Here is a 23375-nt window from a genome sequence, read left to right as displayed (position 1 = left end):
AACCATGTATTTATTATCTCCCAGTCTTGGTGGATAAGAAATTGAAGTACACCCTAACTGGCATTTCTGCTCAGGATTCACACTCAATATTGCAATCATATCTTCATCTAGGATGTCTGCAAAAAACTTTGTGAAGTAACTTAGAGCAGCTTGATTTAACAAGTATGACCCAAATATTGCTTGACCATAATTAAGCTAAAAAGTTAAATATTTGAAGTAAAATTAAATTTATCCATCTTGACTTTTACCTACTAAACCTTAAACATGTTATCTCTGGCCACTCCTTCCATATGTGGAAACAAAACTGAGCTATGGAATTTCACGGCATGAGCATCATCATTTTCACATCAGGCTTCAGAAGACACGTTTAATCCTGGCCAATAATTTCCCAGAATAGGAAAAGAACATAAAGGTATATATAAGTGGATTAATTGTACCCCTCTCCATAATTTTATAATTTTCCTCTAAAATAACCCTAGTATAGGTGATCATTATTGGGTATAAACACATGTGGTGGTAGAGAGCCCAAGGAAGTCATTCCTTTTTAATTCCCTTTGTTTTGTTTCTCTATATTTCACATATGAGTAAAATCATCAAGTAATTGTCTTTCCCTTTCTGACTTATTTCACTTAACATATCCCTCCAGTGCATTCATGTTGTCGTAAATAGCAAAATTTCAATTTTTAACCATGTACAAGTATTCTATTGTGTGTGTATATACCACATCTTCTTAACACAGTCATATATTTTTGGGCACTTGGGTTGTTTCCTAAACTTGGCTGATTTAAATAGTGCTGCAGTGAACCTAAGAGTGTGTTTGTCCTTCCCTATTCATTTGTCTGCAACTTTTAGGCTTACTCTTTCTAACCAATGTTTCACCATCAAAATTTCCCAAACCAGATTACTCTGAGACATATTTCTGTGTGTTTATATGTACGTATGTGTTGATGAGTATTCACATAGAAAGAAAGAAACATATCCAGAATCAGGAAACATGAAAGCGTAGGAATGAAGGCTTCACTGAAATAAATTCAGAATACAGGACTCCAGTAGGGGCCCAGTCTTCTCAGACATAAAATTCAAAGTATGTAAACTTCAGAAAGTCATGAGTACTGAGCAATGAGAGTGGAGGCCAGAAACATGGTAGGAATGTCCAGCTGAGATTAAATCTGCCAGGCTCTGAGGAGGTCACAGACATAGAAGAAAATACTGTAAGTCAATGGCCATGTCTGACACAAAAGATACACAAATATTTTAGAAGCAAAGAATCATGTTTATTTGGAAATAATCACAATGTCAAAATATGCAACAAAAAATTTAGAGGGTTTGCACTTGGTCTATAACTTAAATGATGCCTTCTGCTTTCCAGATACATCATGGGGTAACTCAGGTTTTCTCAAAAACAAGGTAGACTTCCAGGAGAACAACGAATTTTCTGCAGGTTCAGATTACTCTTTCTTCAGTGGATTCAGTTGTGATCATGAGAACGCAGAGAAGAAATGCCTTGGAATGATCACTTTGGAAGAAAATATGGACTGTGGTTATGGTTTAGCAGCAAGAAGAATAGCAACTTCTGTAGACAAAAGGCCGGTAACCACAGAAGGAAGAGCCATAGCCACAGCCATAACCAGAGCCATAGCCACAGCCATATCTGGAGCCGTAGCCACAGCCATATCCGGAACCATAGCCACAGCCATATCCGGAACCGTATCCACAGCCATAGCGGGAGCCGTAGCCACAGCCATATCCAGAACCGTAGCCACAGCCATAGAGGGAGCCATAGCCACAGCCATATCCGGAACCATAGCCACAGCCATAGCGGGAGCCATAGCCAAGGCCACAGCCATAGCCAAGGCCACAGCCGTAGCTACCATAGTAGTTTCCAAGGTAGTTGCAGTACATGGTGTTAGGAGGTGAGGTTTCAGTTGACCTGTAGGAAGATCTTTCTGAAGTCGAGTATCAGCTACTCTTGCAGGGCACTTTTATACTCCAGGAATGGGCGGGTCAACCTCACATGGTCTCTGTTCTCATTTTACAACTATTTGCTAAAATGAGTTCATTCTGTGTACAGCATCTTGTCAGGATGTCATATTACTGCCATCCTAGGAATTCTCTAATGGTTATTTCAAACATAAAGAGATATGTTGCAAACACCCAAGCTTATATAACCCTAATTTTACTTCCATAATTGTATTTCATGGCTATGATATAACACATAAACAAAATATGTTTGGCTTGTGTATGCATGTTTTTACTATTCTGTGCTTTGTCTTAGAAAGCAACTATCAATATTTAACATAAAGTTTGATGATTGCTATTAATTTTCTCCCCTCCTTCTTATCATTACCACTATCATTATCACATCATGTTGGCCTACTTTTTACCATTAATAAGGAAATTCTCCCAAGTACTTAGCACAGATTTTGGACAGGGAATCGTACATTTCAACATTAGTCTCTGAATATTCGCCTTCTCTCTGAAGAAAAGCTTTTCTATCTCACCCTCTCCATTAGTTTATAAATTCTATTCTTTCTTTAGGACAAATATTTTTAATGAACACCAGATAAGTAAGTTACTAATACTTACTTTTAATAATTTAAAAAATGATAAAATTTTCTAAGTTTGAACTTCAAGTGAGGAAAATTGTTTGGTTTAAGAACTTCTTTGTTCAAAATCAAGATTTCAATGCAAGTTCAGTTATAAGGTTGCTCCTTTATGTGCTATGTAGTCATGGCCTCCATTAATATGTGATCAATCAATAATTAGTACTTGGAGAATCTACAGTATCTAATTGATTTTATTCTCACCTGTCTTCTCACACAAAAAATAATGGGATATTATTTACCCATACTACCTTTGCTGGATACTTTGCAATCATAACGTTAATAATATTGAACTATTTCAAGATATTATTTTCCCCTACTTTTATTTTTGTAATTTCTAAAAACTTTTTTTTTAGAGGTAGTGCATTGGTTTACAAAACTATATATGATTTATGGATACTCGTGAACACCTCTACTTATTTATTACCATACCCCGCCCACCACCATAACCCCAATAATTGTCCACTATCCACTATTGGAGCTCGTCCCTCCTAGCACCAGGTTCCCCACCTTGTCCTCTGGTCAACTCAGTTCTACATTCACATTTAGTGTTTCTTTTGTTTTGTTATCATCTGTTCCTCTCCTTTGTTTTTTATATTCCACATCCAAGTGAAACATCAAAATTTGTCCTTTTCCTTCTGACTTAATTTGCTTATTTTACATTAAAGTATTAATGTTTTAATAAAAGAAATGCATCAATAAAAGTAAATATAGATATTTGGAAACTGTTACTATGTGAAAATGCTTATGTTTGGATACAAGAATGGGGAGAAAGGAAAAGAAGGTAGTGACTCCTGATACAGCAGAACCTGTGCTTCACTCTTTGTAGTTCCTACATACTTCCTATAGAGTCCAACAAATTTTTAATTCACATATTATTTGATGCCATAAGCAGTCACAGAAACTGAAGTTCATAAATTTGAGATCATTTCCTGTGGTCAAATAAGTAGTAAATGGTTCTGACAACTTTGCCATGAAACACTATTTCCCCTACAGAGCCTCTGAATATGGAAGAGCGGACTGTTGTGAAATTTCTGCCTCATCTTTCCAATACTTTCAGGGTATGTTCTGCAATGAGGGATAGGCTCCTTCATGAACTGACCCTTTAATGTGAGCATGACATTAAGCTCTCTCAGTAGAGAGTGTCTCAGGGGAGAAATTGCAGAGGAAGACAGTTCTGCATTATTTGTTTTGAGCCCTCTTATAAGGCATGTGATACCAGTGAGAATGAAAGGATATTTAGTGAGATTATATTTAGTAGTGGACATCAGTGTTGTTGGAGGCTCAGAACCATGTTTTTGCTTATTTGGCCCCTTCTATGCTGAAACTAGCAATTGAAGATTTCTCATCCATGAGTGTCTGTAGCATTCAAACCCACACACACATTCTCTAGCCTACCCTACCCACAGAGTTGGGTGTGCCTCTGAGCTTCCCAGACCTTCTACCACTTGCTAACTGCTTTATTAATATCTGCACTCCTGAGGGTGTCTCCTGCAGGTCCACTGAATAGAGAACACCTCTGGCCTGGCCTGATGAGGAACTTTTTCTGCTATCCAGGGTGCTGAACTATGCCTTCCAAGTTGCCTTTCTTGAGTATTCTTCCACATCCCAAGAGAAAACAGAATTTTCTCACCCTATAATCACCCTTTAATTATAGTTTAAAATTAATGTTATTATTAAGCTTTCCTGTTTAATGTATTGTGAGGTTTCTGTCTACTGACTGGACCCAGAATGACACATGGAGCTTTCATTTTAAGAGTACTTTTGTATACATGGTTGTTGAATGAATGGTAGAAGATAAGATTTACTAGCATGTAAAGTGTAAAGCAAAGAAGGAGGATAAAGTAATTACAAGGACCAAAACTCTGAGAAAGCAAAGAAAGATTTTTCAATGATAAAGATATGGTGTACCAGAAGTTTTTTCATCATGGAAACTATGGGAATAGATGACATCAAGCTAGAAATAGGCAAGTCAGTTTCAAAACATTAACAATAGATTTGCCATATGATCCAGCAATTCAAATCCCAGGTAACTACCTGAAGGGTAAAGACACTAATAAGAAGGGACATATGCATTCCTATGTTCGTTGCAGCGCTACTTACAATAGTGACACTATGGAAATGACCCAAGTTATTCGAGTGGCTAAAGGTGTGGTATATCTACACAATGGCTTACTACTTAGCTATAAAAGATGATGAAATCTTGCCATATGCAACACATGGATGAACTTGAGAGGATGGTACTCTATAAGGCTCTGTTTATAATTTTAAGTTTGCTAATATGACTACTAAAATAAGTTGAACTAATAACGTCCACTAAATTGCCCACTGCAAATTACTTCACAGAAGTTCTCATTGTAACTCAATGCTTCCATATATATATGAGAACTTCTGTGAAGTAATATATATATATATATATATATATATACACACATACACACACACACTACTCCACTACACTGTTTGAAGTTCTTATGAATCCAAGTAGCCATGAAAATAAATTAATTTTTTCCTCTATTGAGGTAACATTGATTTTCAACACTGCATAAGGTTTAGGCATACAGAATCACACCTCAACAACAGCATATGCCACACCGCACCTATCACCAAAGACTGGGCTACCATCCACCACTATCCAATAAAACTCCTTTACTTGTTAAACCAGGTATATTACCCTTCTCCTCTGGTAACCAGCATTCTGTTGACAAAATTTAAGTTTTACTCTTATTATTTTTGTTTTGTTAATTTAACTTCCAAAATTGAGTGAAATCATAGAGCAATTCATTTTTCTGAGTTATTTCACATACCATAATCCACTAGGATTCATTCTTGTTCCACTGTGTATACATATCATAGTATCTGTATCCAATCATCTGTCAATGGGCAGTTGTTCCTTATCTTAGCTATTGTGAATAATAGTGAAATTAACACAGGGTTGCATACATCTTCTTGAATTTTTATATTATTCAGATAAATATCCAGAAGTAAAATTGATGGATAATATGCAGTCCTATTTTCAATTTTGAAGAACATCCATATTCATCCATAGTGGCCATACCAAATAGTAATCCTTCTGATAGTGTATATTTACCACAAGTACCACTCCCCAATAATTTATTATCAGTTCTAAGTGGTCATTTATTCAATGAGAAGAGCACACAAATACCCTTCAGAATAACACTGCTTAGTCATTTTTTTTAATCACATGTTTCTTTCACATTTTACAATCTCTTTGGTCTCAAAAAAATTGCAAAAGATGTAACTTTAGTGCAGTAATTTCTGTTTGAGGGACAAACAGATTAGGAATTTTACTAAAATTACAGATCTGCTGTATTAACAAAGTCAAGTGTTTGTTCTTTATGTTAAGCTACATAAAGTCTCCTTTTATAATCATTGGGTGTTTGAATACATGTTATAACAGGGAGTTGATATTTCTTCTGGGAACCCAATTCATTGTGAAATTATGCTGTATAAAGGCCAACATGCCTCATAATCTCTCATTATTCCCAATGTTACTGTGGGTACAAGGAATTTTTTTCTCATGATTGGCGCAGCAGTTGAGCACTGGGCTGCAAAGCTGCCCGCAGCCTCTGCAGCACCAGTTCAATCCCTGGCCACCAGCGAGGGTCCCACATGGTGCCCCACACCTCTCCTGCCGTGCCCGCTATTCCCCTCAGCAGTGTATTTTGTTGGTCTGCCTGTTCCCCGCTCTGGCTCTGGTGAATTCTCTCACCCTCCCGTGCTTCTGACTAAACCCAGTGCTTATATAAATAAATCTTTAAAATTAAAAAAAAAAGATCTTTTTCATAAGCCAGTCCCATATATGGTTGGGATCTCATAGTGTCTCTCACCCTTGAACATTTACTCCAAAGTGATCTGTCCTTGATATGGATTGGTGTGAATGATCTCACCTCTGCTGACATATGTCTATGTATAATTGTGTGTTGATGAGTGTTCATATAGAAAGAAAGATAGACCCAGAGTCAAACACTAGACTAAAATCAAACACTAGACTAAAATCAATTCAGAACACAGGACTCCACCAATGGGGACCATTATTGAGGCATGCTATTGATGGCAAATATACTTCAGTACATCATGGGTGCTTAGCAATGAGAGTAGAGAACAGACACACAGTTGGAATGACCAGCTGAGATAAGCTCTGCCAAGCTCTAAGGAGGTCACAGACATAGAAGACAAAGAGGTAAGTCATAGGCACGTCTGATACAAAACACACACAAACTTGTTAGGAGCAAAGAATCATGTTTATTTGGAAATGATCACAATATAGAAAGATGCAACAAGGAGTCAGAGAGTTGGTACTTAAATTATGCCTTCTGCTTTCCAGGCACATCATGGAGTAACTCAGCTTCCCTCAGCATCAAGCTGGACTGCCAAGAGGACAATGGATACTCTACAGGCTCTGAATACTCTTTCTTGAGTAGGTTCAGTTATGATGAAGAAACAGTAAAGAGAAATGCCTTGGGGTGATCATTTTAGAAGAAAATCTGTACCAAGGTGATGTTTTAGCAGCAAGAAGAATAGCAACTCCTGTAAACAATTGGTCGGTAGCTATAGCAGGAAGATCCATATCCAGAACCATAGCCACAGCCATATCCGGAACCATAGCCACAGCCATATCTGGAACCGTAGCCACAGCCATATCCGGAACCATAACCACAGCCATATCTGGAACCATAGCCACAGCCATATCCAGAACCATAACCACAGCCATATCCGGAACCGTAGCCACAGCCATAGAGGGAGCCATAGCCACAGCCATATCCGGAACCATAGCCACAGCCATAGCGGGAGCCATAGCCAAGGCCACAGCCATAGCCAAGGCCACAGCCGTAGCTACCATAGTAGTTTCCAAGGTAGTTGCAGTACATGGTGTTAGAAGGTGAGGTTTCAGTTGACCTGTAGGAAGATCTTTCTGAAGTTGAGTATCAGCTACTCTTGCAGGACACTTTTATACTCCAGGAATGGGCAGGTCAACCTCACATGGGCTCTGTTCTCACTTTACAACTATTTGTTAAAATGAGCTCATTCTGTGTACAGAATATTACATTACTTACTGCCATGCTAGGAATTTTCTAATAGTTATTTCAAACAAAATATATATGTGCTAAATACCCAAGCTTGTATAACCCTAATTTTACTTCCATAATTGTCTTTCATGCCTATGACATAACACATCAACAAATAGGTTTGGCCTGTATATGTGTGTTTACTATTTTGCTCTTTCAATGTTTAGAAAGCAACTATCAAAAACAAAGTTATACTCACTGATATTAATATACTCCCACCCCTCATCATCATTATCACCATCACCATATCATATTGGTTTCCTTTTTTCCACTAATAAATACTGTAAAGTACTTTTCCTGGATTTTAAACAAAGACTTGAGTATTCCAAAATGCTACATATACTCCCTGAAATGATCTCCTTCCCTCCAAAGGTAAATTGTCTATCTCATCCCTTCCCATCAGTTTATGACATTCTATTCTCTCTTTAGGTAAAAATATTTTAGTGAACACCTCATAAGTTATGTAATACTATTAATTATTGAACTAAAAATAAACTTTTCTAAGAGTTTGATCTTCAAGTGAGGAAAATTGCATTGGTTTAAGAACTCCTTTGCTCAAGTCTAAGTTTTCAAGGCAGGTCTCAGTATAAGGTTTCTCATATGGGCTAGGGAATCATGTTCTCCACTAACATGTGATCAGTCAATAAGTAGTGCTTACAGACTCTGCAGCATTTTGATTTTATTCTCCTGTGTATTTTCAGTAAGGAATATTTGAATAATTACAAGGACCTATCACTTTTGTTGAATATCTTCCAATCATGACATTAATAATAGCTCACTGCTCCATGGTTTTTACTATATGCTCCTAACTTTAGTTTTGTATTATTTAAAGTTATATTTATTCAGGTGCATTGGCTATAGCACTGTTTGTGATTTAGAAGTAAGGTGCACACCTCTACAAACATGTGTTACCATAGCACATTGACCACCAAAGCCTCAGTAATTCTTCAATATACAGCACTGGATCTCCTACGTCCCTGTTCTACAGTCAGATTTCTAGGATTTGTTTTGTTTTGTTTTGCTTTCTGTTCTTCGTTTTGTCTTTTATATTGCACATATGTGAGAAATGTCCTGTATTTGCCTTTCTCTTTCTGAATTGTTGTGTTATTTTACATTAAAGTAAGTCTTAACATTTTAATATGAGAAATGCATCAGTCCCAGTAAATATATGTATTTGAAAACTTATTATTGGGAAATGCTTATGTTTGGATACAAGAAAGAGGGAAAAGTAAAAGATGGTAGTGAAAACCAGCAGAGCAGTATATGGGCTTTAACACTTTGTAGTTCCTATATATTTCCTATAGACCCCAACACATTTTAATGCACTTATTGATTCTTATTTAGCAGTTGCAGAAACTAAAGTTTATGAATTGAAGAACATTTCCCACAGTCAAATAATTAGTAAATGGATCTGACAAATTTTACCATGAAAAGCTGTTTTTCCTAAGAGCCTTTGTACTGGGAGAGGCCTGTTCTGAAATTACCACCTCTCATCTTTGTAATACTTTCAATGTAAGCTCTGTGATGAGTGATGGGCTCCTTCATGAATTTTTGGTTAAAGAGAGCATGGATAACCTTTCTCAGAACAGAGTGTTTCAGGGGACAGATTGCAGGGAAAGGCAGTCCAAATGAATTGTTTGTTGCCCTGGGGGGAGGTAGATCATGGCAGTGGGGGTGAGAGGACATTTTGTGAAACTTTATTCAGTGGTGGATCTTCGTGATGTTGGAGCCTCAAGATCATGTTTTTGTTTAATTGTCCCCCTCTTTTGAAATTTGCACCTTTTGAAAGTTGAAGATTTCGCATCCATGTGTCTGCAGCCCTCAAAACCACACAGACACAAATATTCCCTTTCTAATTATCCTCCCCCATTGAGCTGCATGTGCCCCTGTGCTTTCCAGAATTTCTACCACTAGCTAAATTCTTGAATACCATCTATGCTCTGACCTGGGCAAAGAGTGAATTTTTTGTTTGTTTTTGTTTTTGTTTTTGTTTTTTTGCTATCCAGAGGACTGAACTGCTCCTTCCAAGCTTTGCCTTAGAGTATACTTCCATATCCTAGCACCCATACAGAATTTTCTCACCCTATAATCACCCTTTAATTATAGTTTTAAAATTCATTTTATTAGCAAGCATTCCCTGTTTAACCTAGAGTGGGGTTCCTATCTACTGACTGAACACAGACTGATGCAGAGAACTTAAGTTTTATGAGTCACTTGTGTGTTTGTGTAGTTGAATCAATGGTAGATAACATGTACTAGTACGTGAAATGAGAAGCAAAGGTGGAAGATAATGTAATTACAAGAGGATCAAACTTTAGAGAAAAGAAATATTTGTCAATGAAAAAGGCTTCATGGATCAGAGTTTGTTCATCTTGGAAACTACGGGAATAGATGAAAACAGGCTAAAAGTAAGTGGGTCAGTCTAAAAATATTAACAAGATTTGCCATAGTGTCCAGCAATTCCACTCCTAAATAAATACCTGAAGAGTACAAAGACACTAATTTGAAGGGCATGTGCACTCCTATGTTCACTGCAGCACTATTTACATTAGTCACTTTATGGAAAGGACCCAAGTGCCCAAGTACAGATGCATGGAGAAAGGTGTGGTATATCTCCACAATGGCTACTACTCAGCTATAAAAGATGATAAAATCTATACATGCACAGCAACATGGATGGAACTGGAGTAGGGGATACTACATAATGCTCTCTGGAGGAGCATTTTAAATTTTAAATTTTAAATTCGTGTTTTTAAATTTTTAAACATACCTTTGACTAACTTGCCAATTACTAATTACATCATAGGCAATCTCATTATAACTCAATGCTGCCTTATATAGAAACTCCTCACAATTCTGTTATACATCTTATGAATCCAAATAAACTTGAAAATAATATTTTTCACTCATAGAGGGAACCATAATTTTCAACACTGTATAAGGTTAATCAAGCATGGTTGACAGTGTCTCTCAGCCTCCCACTTTTACTCCAGATTGATCTGTTCTTGATACTGCTTGGTGTCACTGTCTCCTCACCTCAGCTGACATGTGAATATTATCTCCAAGTCATATAAGTCAACCACATGTCTTACTATATAACTAAAGAATAGTAGAAGCAGCCTGTTAAAAATTACCAAATTAAAGAAAATAGCTACACAGAAATTAATTCATTTATTATCTCACAGTCTTGGAGGATGTAAGTCCATCCTGCTGGGATCTCAAGTCAGGATCTCACTCCCAATGCTGCAATCAAGTCTGCATCCATGATACCAGCAAAATATTTTTGCCATATAATTTAACAAGAGTAGCCTGATTTAGTAAGTATGATCAAAATATTGCATGAACACGATTAAGCTAAAGTTAAAATTTTCATGAAAATCTATATTTCTCCATCTTGTATTTAATGTGCCAAATCTTAAACATTTATCACCAGCCACTGCTTCCAGATGCCGAACAAAATGATTCCTCTTACACATTTTCATGGCATCAGTATCACAATTTTCACATAAGGCTTCAGAGGTCACAATTGTTCCTAAGCAATAATTTTGTAGAATAGGGTGAGAATAGAGAGGTATTTATCAATTCATTGTACCTCTCTCCATAAGTTTACAATTTTCCTAAAAACAACCCTAGTACATGGTGATCATGACTGTATATAGGCACATCTGGTAGTAGAGCACCCAATGAGGAGTCAGTCCTTATCAGAAAGTTGTCAGTGTCTGTTCCTTTGTTTTGCTTAATTATATTACAAGTGAAATCACTGAGTATTATTCTTTCCCTTTCTGACTTATATCACTGACCAAAAAAACCACCAGTGCCATTCATACTGTTGCAAGTGGAAAAATTTCATGTTTGTAATCATTGTAATCACTAATTACAATGATTGTAATCACAATCATTCAATTGTGTATATATGTGTTACACCTTCTTAACACACTCGTGTGTTTTTGGGCGTGTAGGTTGTTTTCCACACTTGGCTGATTTAAATAGTGCTGCAATGAACACAAGAGTGCATTGGACCCTCCCTATTTGTTTTTCCTCAACTTTTACACTGACACTTTCTAAACAATTTTTAACCATTAGAATTTATTTCCCAAGCCAGATCACCCTGAGATATTTGCCTGTGTTTATATGTGTATGCATGTGTTGATGAGTGTACATATAGAAAGAAATAGACACAGAATCATGAAACACAAAGGTTTATGAATACTTTCTTACAATAAATTAAGAACACTAGACTGGGGGCCTCCCTGGTGGCACAGGTGGTTGAGCTCCGCACTGTGAAGCTATCCGCAGCCTCTGTCGTGTGGGTTTGATCCCGGCCAGCAGGAGAAAATCCCACATGGCGAAGCAGACCTCTCCTGTCTCGCCCACTGCTCCCCTCAGCAGTGTATTTTGTCAGTCTAACTGTTCTGTTCCCCACTCTGTATCTGGTGAATCCTCTCACCCTCCTGTGCATTTGGCCTGTATCCTGGTTCTTGTATAGATAAATAAATCTTTTAAAGAAAAAAAAAAAAGAACACTAGACTCAACCAATGAAGAATCATTTTTTTCAAGATAATATTCATAGCAAATATCCTGCAGTGAGTTGTGGGTGCTGAGCAGTGAGACTGGAGACAAAACATACAGTTGGAATGACCACTGAGATGAGCTCTGCCAGGATCCGAGAAGGTAACATACATAGAAGACAAAGTGTAAGTCAATGTCCACATCTGACACAAAAGACACACAAAATTGTTAGAAGAAAATAATGTTTATTTGAAAATGATCACAATATATAATTATGCAACCAGAAGTGAGAGAGTTTCAACTTGCTCTATGATTTAAACCATGACTTCTGTGTTCCAAGGGATCATGGAGTAACTCAATTTCCCTCAGCAACAAGCTGGACTGCTAAGAGGACAATGAATATTCTTCAGGTTCTGAATACTCTCATCAGTGGATTCAGTGGTGATCATGAGTCAGTGAAGAAGAAATGCCTTGGAGTGATCATGGTAGAAGAAACTCTGCATTGTGGTGATGTTTTAGCAGCAAGAAGAATAGCACCTTCTGTAGGCAAATGGCCGGTAGCTCCAACAGGAAGAACCATATCCAGAACCATAGCCACAGCCATATCCGGAACCATAGCCACAGCCATATCGGGAGCCATAGCCACAGCCATATCCGGAACCGTAACCACAGCCATAACGAGAGCCATAGCCACAGCCATATCCAGAACCATAGCCACAGCCATATCCGGAACCATAGCCACAGCCATATCCGGAACCGTAGCCACAGCCATAACGGGAGCCATAGCCACAGCCATAGCCATAGCCAAGGCCACAGCCGTAGCTCCCACAGGAGTTTCCAAAGTAGTTGCAACACATGGTGTTAGGAGGCGAAGTTTCAGTTGACCTGTAGGAGGATATTTCTGAAGTTGAGTACCAGCTACTCTTGCAGGGTGCTTATATACTCCAGAAATGGGTGAGTCAAACTCACATAGGCTCTGTTCTCATTTTACAACTATTTTCTAAAGTGAGCTTATTCTGTGTACAGCAACTTGTCAGGATTTTACATTACTTACTGCCAACCTAGGAATTTTCCAATGATTATTTCAAACATAAAGATCAATGTGCTAAACACCCAACCTTACATAACCCTAATTTTACTTCCAAATTGTTTCATGGCTATGATATATCACAGCAATGAAGAGGTTTGATCTGTAAATTTGTAAGTTTTCTATTTTGCTCTTTCATTATCTTAGAAAGAAACTATCAATATTGAGCACAATGTTCTACTGATTGCTATTAATATCTCCCCTCCACATCCTCAATATCACCTTCATTTTCATAGTATGTTTTCCTTTTTCCATTAATAAGGTAAATACTGTAAAATGCTTTCCTTAGTTTGGACAGGGAATTGAGTATTTCAACATGCTACATTTAATCTCCTCTCTGAAGTTTATCTATAGCATCCTTTTCAGCAATCAGTTTATGATATTCTATGCCATATTTATGCAAAATTTTTTAGGGAACATATGCCATGTTTATGTTTCCTTTTTTTCCTGTTCCTCTGCTTTGTTATTTATATTTCACATATGAAAGAAATGTCCTATACTTGCTTTTTTTTCTGATTTACTTTACTTACATTATTAAAGTTACTATTAACATAGTAATACAATAAAAACATCAGTCTAAGTTAATAAAGATATTTGAAAACTGTTATTATTTGGGAATGCTTATGTTTGCACACAAGAAAGGGGGGGGGAAGTAAAAGAACACAGGGACTCCTGATATAGCAGGACCTGTGCATCACACTTTGTATGTATGTATACAAAGGACTCCACAATAGGAATCTCACATTAGGTTAAACAGGGACTGTGCTATTAAAATTAAATTTTAAACTATAATAAAAGTTGATTATAGGGTGTGAAAATTCTGTATGGTTGCCTAGGATGTGGAACAATACTCAAGAAAGACAATACATCCTACTGACTCCACAATTTAATGCACTTACTCTTATTTAGCAATTGCAGAAACTAAAGTTTATCATTTTGAGAACATTTCCCATAGTCAAATAATTACTAACTGGTTCTTACAAACTTGGCCATGAAAAGCTGTTTCTCCTACAGAGCCATTGAAACTGGGAGAGGAGTGCTTTGAACTTACTTAACTCATATCCTAATATTTTCACACTATGCTCTGTGATGAGTGATGGGCTCCTTCCTGATTGTCACTTTGATCTAAGCATGACATTAAGCTTTCTTGTCATAGAGTGCTACAAAGGAGAAACTATAGGACAAAGCAGTTCTTCATTTGTGTTTGCTCTCGAGGGGAACAGTAGGTTAGGACACTTTGAGATTCTTTTAAGTGGTGGGTCATCAGTAATGTTAGAGTCTCAAGATCATGTTTGTATATTTTTCCCCCACTTGCTGAAATTAGCACCTTGAAGATTTCTCATCCATGAGTGTCTATAGCCACAAACTCCCCAGACACTCAGATTCCCTTACTAGTTTTCCTCCCAAAGAGAGCAGATTGTACCCCTGAGCTTCCCAGTAATTCTACCACTTGCTGAACGTTTGATTATTGGGTCCACTGAATAGAGAATAGCTGTAGCTTGGCCAAAAGAGTGAAATTTTTTGGCTATCCAGAATTTTAAATCCCCTTCCATGTTTTCTTTCTTGAGTATTGTTCCACATCCTAGACAACCATATAGAATTTTCACACCCTATAATCAACTTTTATTATAGTTTAAAAATTAATTTTAATAGCACAGTCCCTGTTTAACTTAATGTGAGATTCCTATCTACTGACTGCACATAAGCTAAGGCAGAGAGCTTTAGTTTTATGAGACATTTGTTCATATGTGGTATTTGAATCAATGACAGCAGATAAGATTACTAGTCTATGTGAAATGAAAAGAGAAAATGGAAGATAATGCAATCACAAGAGAACTAAAACTTACAGAAAAGCAAAGAACAATGTGTCGATGAAAAAGACATCATGTATTAGAGTCTGTTCATCTTAGAAATATGGGAACAGTTGACAACAATCTAAAAGGAGCTGAGTCAATCACAAAATATTAATAATAGATTTGTCATATGATCCAGCAATTCCACTCCTAGGTATAACTATTAAAATAAGCTTGACTAATAACTTTTACTAACTGGCCAATTACTAATTATTTCATAGGAGATGTCATAATAAGTCAATGCTGTCTTATATAGAAACTCCTAACCACTTTATGTTATATCTTATGAATCCAAATAAACTTGAAAAAATATTTTTTATCCATTGAGGCACCTTAATTTTCAACACCGTATAAAGTTAATCAATTATGCTTGATAGTGTCTCTCACCTTCCCACTTTTATGGCAGAATGTTCTGTTTTTGATACTCTTTAGTGTCAATATCTCCTCACCTCAGTGGACGTGCGAATATGATCTCCAAGTCATCCTAGTCAATCACGTATCTTACTACATAACTAAAGAAAAGAGGAAGCAGCCTGTTAAAGATTACCAAATTTAAAGAAAATAGCAGCTCAAAAGTTAATTCAATTATTATTTCAGAGTCTTTGGGGATGCAAGTATCCAACTGGAATCTCAAGTCAGGATCCCACTCCCAATATTGCAATCAAGTCTTCATCAAAGACATCAGCAAAATACCTTTGCCATATAATTTAGCTAGAGTAGTCTTATTTAGCAAGAATGACCCAAATATTGGACCTCCCTGATGGCGCAGGGGTTGAGTGTCAGTGCTTACAAGCTATAACCAGCAACTGGGGCCTGAGTTCAATCCCTAGCCAGGGCGCTGACCCACATGACCTAACAGACCTCTCCTGTCTCACTCACTGCTCCCCTCAGAGTGTATTTCAGTAGATCCACCTGTTCTGCTCCCCACTATTTCTGGTGAATCCTCTCACCCCTCACCTCTGCCCTATACCCCAGTTCTTATATGCATAAATGAAAATAAATCTTAACAAATTTTGAGTGAACCCAATTAAGCCATAAAGTTAAATTTTTAGTAAAATTTGCATTTTTCTATCTTACTTAATATGCCAAACCTTAAACATATATCATTATTCTACCAATAATTTTGTAGACTAGGGTGAGATTAGAGAGGTATTTATAAATGGATTCATTGTACCTCTCCCCATGAGTTTATAATTTTCCTATAAAATTACCCTAGTAGAGGGTGATTATGACTGGGTGTAGGCATATCAGGTGGTAGAGCACCCAATGAGGAAGTCAGTCCATTTCAGATTTGTTCAGATGTCAGTGACTGTTCCTTTGCTTTAACTATATCATACATATGTGGGAGATCATTTAGTATTCTTCTTTCCTTTTCTAACTTATTTCACTGAACACAATCTCTGTCAGTTCCATTCATGCTGTCATAAGTGGAAAAATTTCACATTTATAATCACTAGCTAGCATTCAATTGTGTATATATGTGTTACATCTTCTTAACACACTCATATGATGTAGGACAGGGAGGTTGTTTTCCACAATAGCTGATTTAAATAGTGCTGCAAGTGTACATATAGAAAGAAATATACAGACCCAGAATCATGAAACAAAAAAGCTTAGGAATCAATACTTCCTTACAATGAATTAAGAACACTAGACTCAACCAATAAAGACCCATTTTTTTCAGAATGACATCATGGCAAATATACTTCAGTAAGTTGTGGGTTCTGAACAATGCCTGGAGGCCAGTCACAGCAGAATGACCACTGATATTAGTACTATCAAAATCCAAGAAGGTCACAGACTGATAAGACCAAGTGCAAGTCAATGGCCACATCTGACACAATAGATTCACAAACTTGTTAGGAGCAAAGAATCATGTTTATTTGGAAATGATCACAATATAGAAATATGCTCAAGAAGTTGTAGGGATTCAATTTGCTCGATGACTTAAACCATGTCATCTGCTTTGCAAGAAGATCATAAAAACTCAATAACAGGTGGAATGCCAAGAGGAGAATGACTACTCTTCAGGCTGAATCCTCTCTCATCAGTTGATTTAAGTTGTGACCATGAGTCAGTGAAGAAGAAATTCCTTGGATTGATCAGTTTAGAAGATTTTCTGCATTCCAGTGATGTTTTAGCAGCAGGAAGAATAGCAGCTCCTGTAAACAATTGGTCGGTAGCCACAGCAGGAAGCTCCATATCCAGAACCATAGCCACAGCCATATCTGGAACCATAGCCACAGCCATATCCAGAACCGTAGCCACAGCCATATCTGGAACCATAACCACAGCCATATCCAGAACCGTAGCCACAGCCATATCCAGAACCATAGCCACAGCCATAGCGGGAGCCATAGCCACAGCCATAGCCATAGCCAAGGCCACAGCCATATCTGGAACCATAGCCACAGCCATAGCCAGAACCATAGTAGCCACAGCCATAGCGGGAGCCATACCCACAGCCATAGCCAAGGCCACAGCCGTAGCTCCCATAGGAGTTTCCAAAGTAGTTGCAACACATGGTGTCAGGAGGTGAAGTGTCGGTTGACCTGTAGGAAGATCTTACTGAAGTTGAGTATCAGCTACTCTTGCAGGAGACTTATATACTCCAGCAATGGGTGGGTCAACCTCACATGGGCTCTGTTCTCATTATATAACTATTTTCAAAAGTGAGCTCATTCTGTGTACAACAATCTTGTCAGGATGTCACATTATATACTGCCATCCTGGGAATTTTCTAATGGCTATTTAAACACGAAGATACATGCGCTAAACAACCAAACATTTATAACACTAATTTTACCTCCATAATTATTTTCATGGTCATAACATAACACATCAACAAATACTTGGCCTGTATATGTGTTCACTATTTTGCTCTTTCATTGTCTTAGAAAGCAGCTATCAATATTGAGCTCAAGGTTCTACTGATTGCTATTAATATCTCCCCTCCACATCATCAATATCACCTTCATTATCATATCACAGTGTTTCCTTTTTTCCAATAATAAGCTTTATACTGTAAAATACTTGCCATGGTTTGGATAAGGAATTAGGTATTGCAATATGCTATATTTATTCCCTGAAATAATCTCCTTGTCTGAAGAAAATTTGTCTATTCATCCTTTCCATCAGTTTATAATATTCTATAGTATCTTTAGTACAAATTGTTTAGGAAACACCAGAATAGAAACTAATCATTGACAAAATACAAACACTTAATAATGAAACACTTTTTTAAGATTTCAACTTTCAGTAAAGAAAATGCTTTGGTTTAAGCATGTCTGAGTTCAAGTCCAAATTTTCAGTGCAAGTCTCCTTATAAGGTTCTCATTTTGTAGTCATGATCTCCACTAACATTAGTTCAAACAAAATTGAACTCGCAGACATGAAATATTCTATTCCCACTGGTTCTCAAATATTTTTTAAAGATTTATTTTATTTATACAAGAACAAAGGTACAGGTCAGATGCACGGGAGGGTGAGAGGATTCACCAGAGACAGAGCGGGGAACAGAACAGGCAGACTGACGAAATACACTGCTGAGGGTGAGCAGCAGGCAAGACAGGAGAGGTCTGCTTGCCATGTGGGTTGCTCCAAGGCCAGCGAGGATCAAATCGGCACTGCAGAGGCTGCCAACAGTTTCACAGGGCTGTGCTCAACCGACTGCACCACCAGGGAGGCCCTCAAACAAATAATTTTTGAATAATAATAGTTACCCATACTGTATTTGCTGGATGCTTACCAATTTTGGATTTTATGGTGTACTGTTCCATGGTACACTATAACTGTTCAAGGTTAATATAGATATTTGACAACTGTTATTCTTTGGGAATGCTTATGTTTGGATACAAGACAGAGGGAAAAGTAAAAGAAGGTAGTGACTCCCCATATAGCAAGATCTGTGCCTCACTCTATGAGTTCCTAATATTTCCTATAAACTCCATCACTATTTTAATGCACTTATTCTTATTTTCAGTTGCAGAATCTAAAGTTTATAAATTTGAGAACATTTACAATAATCAAATTAATAGTAACTGGTTCTGACAAATAGGGCCATGAAAAGCTATTTCTCCTACAGAGCTACTGTAACTGGAAGAGGAATGTTCAAAACTAACTGTGTCTCCTCTCCTAATATTTTCTTTTTTTTAAAGATTTATTTATTTATGCATACAAGAGCTGGGGCACAGGGCAGAGATGGTGGGAGGTGAGAGGATTCACCAGAGACAGAGTGGGGAACAGAACAGGCAGACAGACTGAAATAAACTGCTGAGGGGAGCTGTGGGCGACTGAGGATATGTATGCTGTGCCATTTGGGTTGCTCCCTGGCCACCAGGGTTTGAACTCATGCTGCAGATGCTGCAGATTGCTTCATAGTGCAGTGCTTTACCCCTTGTGCCACCAGGGAGGCCCCCTAATATTTTCAGTGTATGTTCGATGACGAGTGATGGCTCCTTCATGATTTTGCACATAATTTGAGCAAGGCATTAAGCTTTCTTGGCATAGAGTGCTGCAGAGGCGATACTGCAGGAGAAAGCAGTTCTGCATTTTATGTTTGCACACGTGGTGGGTGGTAGGTGAGGACTTTTTGAGATTCTTTTAAATGGTGGGTCATCGGTGATATTGGAGAATCAAGATCATGTTTTTGTTTATTTGTCCCCTCTGTTGAAACTAGCACCTTGAAGATTTCTCATCCATGAGTATCTGTAGCCACAAACCTGCCCAGACACTCAGATTCACTTGCTAGCTTTCCACCCCAGAGAGCAGTCTGTGCCCCTGATCTTCCCAGGACTTCTACCACTTGCTAAATGTGTGATTACCATCTGCACTGCATAAGGTGTCCCCTGCAGGTCCACTGAATTAAGAACAACTCTAATCTGGCCAAAATTATGAAATATTTCATCTATCCAGAGCACTGAACTACCCCTTCCATGTTTTGCATCCTTGAGTACTGTTCCACACCCAAGACCACCATACAGAATTTTCACAGCCTGTTATCAACTTTTCTCATAGTCTAAAAATTAATTTTAATAGTACAGTCCCTGTTTAGACTAACAAGGTTCTATCTATGGACTGGACACAGGGACCCAGACTGAGGCACAGAGCTTTATTTTGATGAGGCATTTGTGTATACATGGTGGTTGAATCAATACAGCAGATAAGATTACTACTATGTGAAATGAAAAGAGAAAATGGAAGATAATGCAATCACAAGAGGACTAAAACTTAGAGAACAGCAAAGAACAATGTGTTGATGAAAAAGACACCACAGATCAGTGTCTGTTCATCTTGGAAATAGGGCAGTAGTTGACAGCAGCTGAGAGAAGGTGGGTCAATCTCAAAATATTAACAATGGATTTGTCATATGATCCAGCAATTCCACTGCTAGGGAACTACCCGAAGAGCACAAAGACACTAATTTGAAGGGCCATGTGGACTCCTAAGTTCACTGCAGCACTATTTAGATTAGTCACATTATGGAAAGGACCCAAGTGCCTAAGGAGAGTTGCGTGGATAAAGGTGTGGTGTATCTCCACAATGGCTACTGCTCAGCTATAAAATATGATGAAATCTATCCATGCACAGCAACATGGATGGAACTAGAGTGGGTGATACTAATAATGTTCTTTGGAGAAGTGTATGTTTCAATTGAGGAATACGGCTATTAAGTTTAACTAATAACTTTGACAAACTTGCAATTATTATTACTTCTCATGAGATCTCATTATAACTCAATGCTATCTGAAAATGAAACTCTTCACCCTTCTCTGTTAAACATCTGATGTATCCAAATGAACTGGAAAAATAATACTTTTTGTCCTTTGAGGAAACCTTAACTTCAACACTGTATAATGTTAATCAAGTATGGTTGATAGTGCCTCTCAGCCTTCCATTTTTATTCAAAAATGTTCTGTTCTTGATTCTCTTTGGTGTCAATGTCTTGTCACCTCAACTGATATAGGAATATAATGTCCAAGTCATGCTAGTCAAGCACATGTCTTACTACATAACTAAAGAACAGTAGAAGAAGTCCTTTAAATTATTTAAGCAAATTAAAAAAAAAAAACAACAACAGCTCCAAAATTAACTCATTTACTACATCACAATCTTGAGAGATGTAAGTCCATTCAATTGGGATCACAAGCAGGATCCCACTCCTAATATTGCATCAGTCTTCACCCTCAACATAGGCAAAAATCTTTGCCATATAATTTCACTAGAGTTGTCCAATTTAGCAAGTATGACCCAAATATTGCATGAACACAATTAAGCTAAAATGTTAAATTTTTAGTAAAATTTACATTTTCCATCTTACTTAACATGCCAAACTTAAACATATTATCACTGGCCACAATTTACAGATGCAGAAACAAAAAATGTTCCAGTTATGTATATTAATGTAATAGCATCACCATTTTCGCATAAGGTTTCAGAGGTCTGGTTACTTCCTAACCAATAATTGAGAATAGGGTGAGAGCAGAAAGGTACTTATAAATGGGTACCTTGTACCTCTCCCAATGAGTTTACAATGTTCCTATAAAAAAACCTAGGAGATGGTGATCATGACTGAGTGTAGGCATATCTGCTGGTAGAGCACCCAGTGAGGAAGCCAGTCCATTTCAGATGTGTGCAGATGTCAGTGTCTGTTCCTCTGCTTTGTTTAACTATATCATACATACATGTGAGGTCATTCAGTATTGTTCTCCCTCTTTCTGACTTATTTCACTGAACACAATCTCTGCCAGTTCCATTCATGCTGTTGCAAGTGGAAAATTTTCACAATTATAATCACAAGCTAGCATTCAATTCTATATATGTGTGTTACATCTTCTTAACACACTCATGTGTTGTTGAGCACGCAGATTGTTTTCCACTCTAGCTGATATAAATAGTGCTATAATTAACATAAGAGTGCATTGGACACTCCATATTCTTTTCCCTCAACTATTACACTGACTCTATCCATCAAAGTTTTCACCATGAGAATTTCCCATACCACATTACCCAGAGATATTTGTCTGTTTTTATATGTATGCATCTGTTGATGAGTGTTGAAAGAAATAGAGAAAGAAATAGAAAGAAAGAAATAGAGAGACATAAGAGCATGAAGCAAAAAAGCTTAGGAATAATTACTTCCTACAATGAATTAAGAACACTAGACTCAACCAATAAAGACCCATTTTTTTTTTCAGAATGATATCATGCTGATCAATGAGTGAAGATAAGACACACAGTTGGAATGCCCACAGAGATTACCTCTGACAGGCTTAAAGAAAATCACAGAAGGTAACACAAAGTATAAGTCAAAGGCCATGTCTGACACATAAAGACACAAACTTGTTAGGAGCAAAGAATTACGTTTATTTGGAAATGATCACAATACAGGTAAGCACTAGAAGTAGATGGTTTCAACTTGCTCTGTGAATTAAAACATGTCTTCTGCTTTCCAAGAAGATCATGAAAAAATCATTACAAGCTGGAATGCCAAGAGGGGAATGACTATTCTTCAGGCTGAATCCTCTCTCTTCAGTTGATTCAGTTGTCATCATGAGTCAGTGAAGAAGAAATTTTTGGATTGATCAGTTTAAAAGATTTTCTGCATTCCAGTGATGTTTTAGCAACAGGAAGAATAGCAACTCCTGTAAACAATTGGTCTGTAGCTACACCAGGAAGCCCCACATCCGGAACCGTAGCCACAGCCATATCCAGAACCGTAACCACAGCCATATCCGGAACCATAGCCACAGCCATATCCAGAACCATAACCACAGCCATATCCGGAACCATAGCCACAGCCATATCCGGAACCGTAGCCACAGCCATATCCAGAACCATAGCCACAGCCATATCCGGAACCATAGCCACAGCCATATCCGGAACCGTAGCCACAGCCATATCCAGAACCGTAGCCACAGCCATATCTGGAACCATAGCCACAGCCATAACGGGAGCCATAGCCACAGCCATAGCCATAGCCAAGGCCACAGCCGTAGCTCCCACAGGAGTTTCCAAAGTAGTTGCAACACATGGTGTTAGGAGGTGAAGTTTCAGTTGACCTGTAGGAGGATATTTCTGAAGTTGAGTACCAGCTACTCTTGCAGGGTACTTATATACTCCAGCAATGGGTGGGTCAACCTCACATGGGCTCTGTTCTCATTTTACAACTATTTTCTTAAATGCACTTAGTCTGTGTACACCAATCTAGTCAGGATGTCATATTACTAACTGC

General features: G+C 37.7%; 5 protein-coding genes across 5 annotated transcripts; all 5 read right to left on the bottom strand.

Moving 5' to 3' along the window:
* Nucleotides 1–1548: 1548 nt before the first annotated feature.
* LOC119257103 (keratin-associated protein 21-1-like) lies at nucleotides 1549–1902 on the bottom strand. Its single transcript, XM_037524802.1, has one exon. It carries the CDS (start codon nucleotides 1900–1902, stop codon nucleotides 1549–1551), a length of 354 nt encoding a protein of 117 aa, XP_037380699.1.
* Nucleotides 1903–7129: 5227 nt separating this feature from the next.
* Nucleotides 7130–7495, bottom strand: LOC119257102 (keratin-associated protein 21-1-like). Its single transcript, XM_037524801.1, has one exon. It carries the CDS (start codon nucleotides 7493–7495, stop codon nucleotides 7130–7132), a length of 366 nt encoding a protein of 121 aa, XP_037380698.1.
* A 5222-nt stretch (nucleotides 7496–12717) lies between these two features.
* On the bottom strand, nucleotides 12718–13059 carry LOC119257100 (keratin-associated protein 21-1-like). The gene has a single exon (XM_037524800.1). The coding sequence runs from the start codon at nucleotides 13057–13059 to the stop codon at nucleotides 12718–12720; it is 342 nt and encodes a 113-aa protein (XP_037380697.1).
* A 4220-nt stretch (nucleotides 13060–17279) lies between these two features.
* LOC119257099 (keratin-associated protein 6-2-like) lies at nucleotides 17280–17666 on the bottom strand. Its single transcript, XM_037524799.1, has one exon. The coding sequence runs from the start codon at nucleotides 17664–17666 to the stop codon at nucleotides 17280–17282; it is 387 nt and encodes a 128-aa protein (XP_037380696.1).
* Nucleotides 17667–22760: 5094 nt separating this feature from the next.
* On the bottom strand, nucleotides 22761–23174 carry LOC119257098 (keratin-associated protein 21-1). The gene has a single exon (XM_037524798.2). It carries the CDS (start codon nucleotides 23172–23174, stop codon nucleotides 22761–22763), a length of 414 nt encoding a protein of 137 aa, XP_037380695.2.
* Between the last annotated feature and the right edge of the window lie 201 nt (nucleotides 23175–23375).

This window comes from Talpa occidentalis, unplaced genomic scaffold, assembly GCF_014898055.3.
Source record: "Talpa occidentalis isolate TD23 unplaced genomic scaffold, MPIMG_talOcc4v2.1 talOcc4.4, whole genome shotgun sequence".
NCBI lineage: Eukaryota > Metazoa > Chordata > Mammalia > Eulipotyphla > Talpidae > Talpa > Talpa occidentalis.
The sequence above is the reverse complement of the archived record's forward strand: the minus strand, read 5'-3'. Positions and strand labels throughout refer to the sequence as shown.